Genomic DNA, 5,000 nt, shown 5'->3' with positions numbered 1-5,000 from the left:
CAGGCCGAAGCTGTAAAATGAAAGCCTACCATCAAGTGGTCTAAACTTAAGCAATTTAGAAATTCAGACAAACATTTGGTATAGTTTCTTTCCCACAGCCATGTAATACAATGTAAAATTTGCCTATAATGTACAGAAGGACCGAAAGTAAGACCCTTTTCATCTATCGTATTACCTTTGCAAGTTAATAATATTTTGCTATGTATTTACAGGAAAAAAATAATGCCACTTGATAATCAAAGAGAAAAAGAAACACTCACTAATTCATAAAATAATCAGAAATGAAGAAAAGTCACAACAAATGCCGCGCGGAGAGCAAGTCCTCGGCGAAGGCTCCAATTTTACGATCTTTTGGTTCATACATTGCCGTATGAACCAAAAGATCGTAAACTGGAGCCTTCGCCGAGGACTTGCTCTCCGCGCGGCATTTGTTGTGACTCATTTTCTTCATTTCTGGATTTCCCAGGAATGGCTGGAGTAATAGAGACTTACAATCTCAGAAGGGTGCGATCACTCCATTACCGATACTTACATTTATATCGTTTGCGATGAAAAAAAAAAAAAAAAAAATTCACACACGTCACAGTGTTGATAATTAAAAGAAGAAATAATAGTTGTAAGATTGGACGGCTGCGTTTAACTCGCTGAGGGAATGACGGAATTTCCCCGACACCAATGTTTATAAAATGAGGGAAAGTCATACTTCGTCGGCTTTCTGTATTTCAGGGTAGAATTAGCATGATAAAGACTAATATATCTTCAGACCTTATTTATTGAAGAACTACGGTTACGATCTACAATTCTGGGATTGCTTTTATCTGATTGACGAACAAAGTAAATGCATAAATCACAGCCGAAAGAAAACTTTTGAATTTGAAAATACATTCCTCAAAGTTTCTGATAATCCGATCAAGACACACAGTAATATCGGAACACACGCAGCTGCGTTACTTCTTGATTACACAGTAACGATAGTAACGGTCCTTGGAAACAAGAGGTTTACGCTATTGACAGTAATTACAGTACTTCCGTATCAAGCGATCGGTACACCCTCAGCGGCTGTCGTTTAAGCAACATAAAGCTTGTAAACCAGTGATAACTGACATGAAATAAAGAAATATTTAAATATCTATAACTGCCGTGATGTGCAAGGTGGGTTTACTCGTTTTTGTCTGTGTGCCAACTTGCTTCGGAGGCCGTGACAGGAACTTAATGCCACGCAACTTTAATTAAAAAAAAAAAAAAAAAAAAAAAAAAAATCCCAAGTAGCTATGAATGAGAAACCTTCATAACCCGGGGAGAGAGGGGAATTCTAGAGATGTAATGTTTCCTATGTTTTTCACCGTATCCCCTACAGTCTTGGGGGGGACACAGGGAATCGGGAGTTTGCGTCCTAACCAATAAACCAACCTAACCTTAACCTGTAAGATTTATACACTACGATCTATATAATCTCTACATATATTTAGGACACCCCTAGTAATATATAAACCTATCCTAACCTAACTTAACCTAACCTAGCCTAGCCTAACCAGGAATCCCTTGTTATTATATGCGCCTAGCCAGGGGACATAGCTCCCTGGACCCCCGTATTATTATATGCCCCTAGCCAAAGAGCTACGCCCCCCGGACCCAAGTGGCTTTAAGAAAATACGATCTATATATTTCCTATCCAAGGGGCTATGACGAGAAACCGAACTTTTTTTCTATGGTCCGAATTCCTTGGTTTCTAATCACTTTTTTCGGCATTTGGGGCACTTGTAGGGCTCACATATCAGGCTGAGATAGATACTTTTATCTGTTTATTCTATATATGCATATATGGCTTTAAAAATGAGCCGGAATCGACGCAACTCATTTAAAATGTAACATTTCTCACCGGCGTTTCTGAATGAATGGCGTGGCACGGCCTGTCAAATCTCCTAGTGGAAAAACGCGCATGCGCAGAAGGTTATTGTACAAAATAGTGTAAATAATTACCAAAACACATAAAAGTACAGTAAAGGTAAAATAATTATTTAAATATAAATAATAATCGTTCTCACAAGCGCGTAGCAGTACATGGACTACTTTATCGATCGCAGTAAAGATTTACGCGTCACATGTGTTTTGGTCCTCGCAAGGTAAACATAAATGGGGACTTAGTCCTAGAGCGGTGTCATGCAGAGCCTATTTTTGTCATTTTGTATCCATTGTGCTCCATTTTCGTGCTTCGCTCTCGGTAACATTAACCGAAAAAAGAAAAAGTCGAGCCAGATACGGCCTTGGAAGATTCGACACGGCGTTGCGTGAATAAACGAGCGAAGGAACCTCAGCCCAGGGATGTCAGCAATACCTACTGTTCTTTCACTAGCCTATGACGTAGCGATTAAGTAGTAATGACGGAGTCGGGTATGACCTCTGATCGGTCGGCCCTTAATACATCACATATGAAATATGTAAACGAAATTGCTTTTGAACTGCTTCCATTAGAAGGTTGCTAATTAAACGGATCGCTTTTTGAGAGGACGATTTTGAGTTTACTGCAGAACTGTTTGATGTAATCAAAATATACATGAAAACATAATATAGCGGTTCTTGGGATTGATATTGGTAACGTCACAGTCACACTCAAGTATAGTTATGCAAATAGAATTTCGCAAGTCTAGAAAAAAAAAAAAAATTGCTGGAGGAGCTTATATGCTCACAAATATAAGTTTTCAAATAAAACAACAGTTGTGACATCAATTTCGGAACCGATCACAACTCGACCAATCTCAGCCAATCACAACTCGACCAATCTCAGGCAATCACAACTCGACCAATCTCAGCCAATCACAACTCGACCAATCTCAGCCAATCACAACTCGACCAATCTCAGCCAATCACAACTCGACCAATCTCAGCCAATCACAACTCGACCTCTCTCAGCCAATCACAACTCGACCTCTCTCAGCCAATCACAACTCGACCTCTCTCAGCCAATCACAACTCGACCTCTCTCAGCCAATCACAACTCGACCTCTCTCAGCCAATCACAACTCGACCTCTCTCAGCCAATCATAACTCGACCTCTCTCAGCTAATCACAACTCGACCTCTCTCAGCCAATCACAACTCGACCTCTCTCAGCCAATCACAACTCGACCTCTCTCAGCCAATCATAACTCGACCTCTCTCAGCCAATCACAACTCGACCTCTCTCAGCAAATCACAACTCGACCTCTCTCAGCCAATTACCCAAAACATGTCGGTTCATTTCACTTTGTCACTTGCAGTTTAAATACCGCGCACAACCACGACACACCACTGTCTGCAATGATATTGGCGAAGTGTATCAATGATAACAAATAAATCTGTTTGATTATTGAAGTATGGTAGTACTTTATATTCTTTCGAGACAAAGCATGGTAAGAACACGTAAATTTACTCTATAAAATGTTTTTCAAACGATAAATAGTATCACTCGTACTGTTTTCCTAAGCGCCACTTCCGAGTTGCATGGTTTGTTTACAATGACTTAGTTACTAAATTCCATGTCTGCTAGATTAACCTTGATTGCCATATTTCCTTATTGGGGGCTCCGCCCGTGTCGGGTATGTAATACGTCGTAATCTTATAATCAGTCTGACTTCTTTGCCTAACTTGTCACAAACTAATTATGACCATAAGCATTGACTAAAGAGCAGGGCTACTCAACAGGCAGCCCGCGGTTCGAATCCGTCAGATATATTTTTTTTTAATGAAAAGTATCCAAGTCCTGTTATATTTTTGCTAAATATTGATTTTTGATATCCACTTTTGCATAATTAAGTCAAGAGTGAATATGGAAAGCATAGGAATAATATGGGAAAACTATGGGGTACTCAAATTGGTGGTTTATTTTTATGATTGCATGTAAAGTATTTATCCGGACCTCTGCATATATTGAAACTGGTCTTACTGGACCTTTGCCCATAATAGTGGAGTAGCCCTTCATTAGAGGGTATAGCCGAGTCGCGGCGAGGAGGAAGTCATGGAACTTTTTATTATGGCTCGCTGGCCGTCTTGAAAACATTGAGCAAGCCAAGTACCCGACTTTTGCCTTCGCTTCCCTCCAAAGCTTTTGTCTTACGGTCTAAAAAAATAATCGAATGGTTGAAGGTGAGGTGGTTAAATCCTCCTTTTTCCAGGCACTTGTATGCTTACCAAAAGTCGCTAAAGATAGTTGTACCTGAATTAATAGTGTCCTTTATGGTAACAACCAACCCCCCATCGTTTAATTTCCTCTTGAAATTTTTGATTCATCTATTTCCACATTAACTATTTCCTGGAAGCAAATCTCAAGTTCTCCAGTCAACAAACTTTGGGATTCTTGAGGTTTCTGGGCAATCAGACAGTGAAAAAATGGAAAATGACAAACCCGAGCCACCCGATCGCCGTATTTCCTTACCCGGTGACCATATTCCCCACCCTACTGCTTCATCCCTCCCAGTACATAGAGATATACAATGTGGGTTTACCTTCTGTAGGATAAGGGCGTGCCGTGGGTTGGGAAGGCGACGAACCCATATATGTCGGGGAAGTACAACTGGAATACGGTCATTTAACTTCAGAGAATTTAGTATCATTCCTAAGATTGTCACAGTTTTATTAAGAGTTCTTTTCGATGGGAAACTGAGAAAGAATTCAGAAACACAAGTAGCACTGTCAACAATCTTCGCTTCCGAATAGCGCAATGAGGACTGTGACAACGGAACTAGCAGATTTGCCGGTAGATGGGTGCGTATGCGCAGTGTTTGGCTGTAAGAAATATACTAATTTGTCTACATAGTTATATACAGCGCATGACTTGTTTAAGGAATGGTCATTATTAAGTAAGTATTTCGGTATAATGTGATAGTAATTAGAATAGAGAAATACATAATACTGTGGATTCTTAATAGAGTTACAGTTAAATACCACTTGACGGTATGCTTGAAAATATCTTTCTTGAGGATGATAACATTAAATGACCCAGAAGGAGCATGACATATCTGCAAG

The 5,000-nt window shown here is 39.8% G+C and overlaps 1 protein-coding gene across 2 annotated transcripts in view; it reads right to left on the bottom strand.

The window, feature by feature from the left end:
* Nucleotides 1-5,000, bottom strand: part of LOC125025366 (WSC domain-containing protein 2-like) — a 30,538-nt gene that overhangs the window by 22,509 nt on the left and 3,029 nt on the right. Inside the window, exon 1 of one of the 2 annotated variants that reach the window (XM_047613338.1) lies at nucleotides 4,481-4,671. The exons of the other annotated variant lie outside the window; for it this stretch is intronic. Within the exon in view, the coding sequence (XP_047469294.1) occupies nucleotides 4,481-4,529 (49 nt within the window). The 5' untranslated portion in view covers nucleotides 4,530-4,671. Of the gene's footprint in view, nucleotides 1-4,480; nucleotides 4,672-5,000 lie in introns of those variants that run through there. 2 annotated transcript variants of the gene reach the window in all.

This window comes from Penaeus chinensis, chromosome 5, assembly GCF_019202785.1.
Source record: "Penaeus chinensis breed Huanghai No. 1 chromosome 5, ASM1920278v2, whole genome shotgun sequence".
NCBI lineage: Eukaryota > Metazoa > Arthropoda > Malacostraca > Decapoda > Penaeidae > Penaeus > Penaeus chinensis.
Note: the sequence above shows the minus strand (reverse complement) of the source record. Positions and strands in the feature narration are given on the sequence as shown.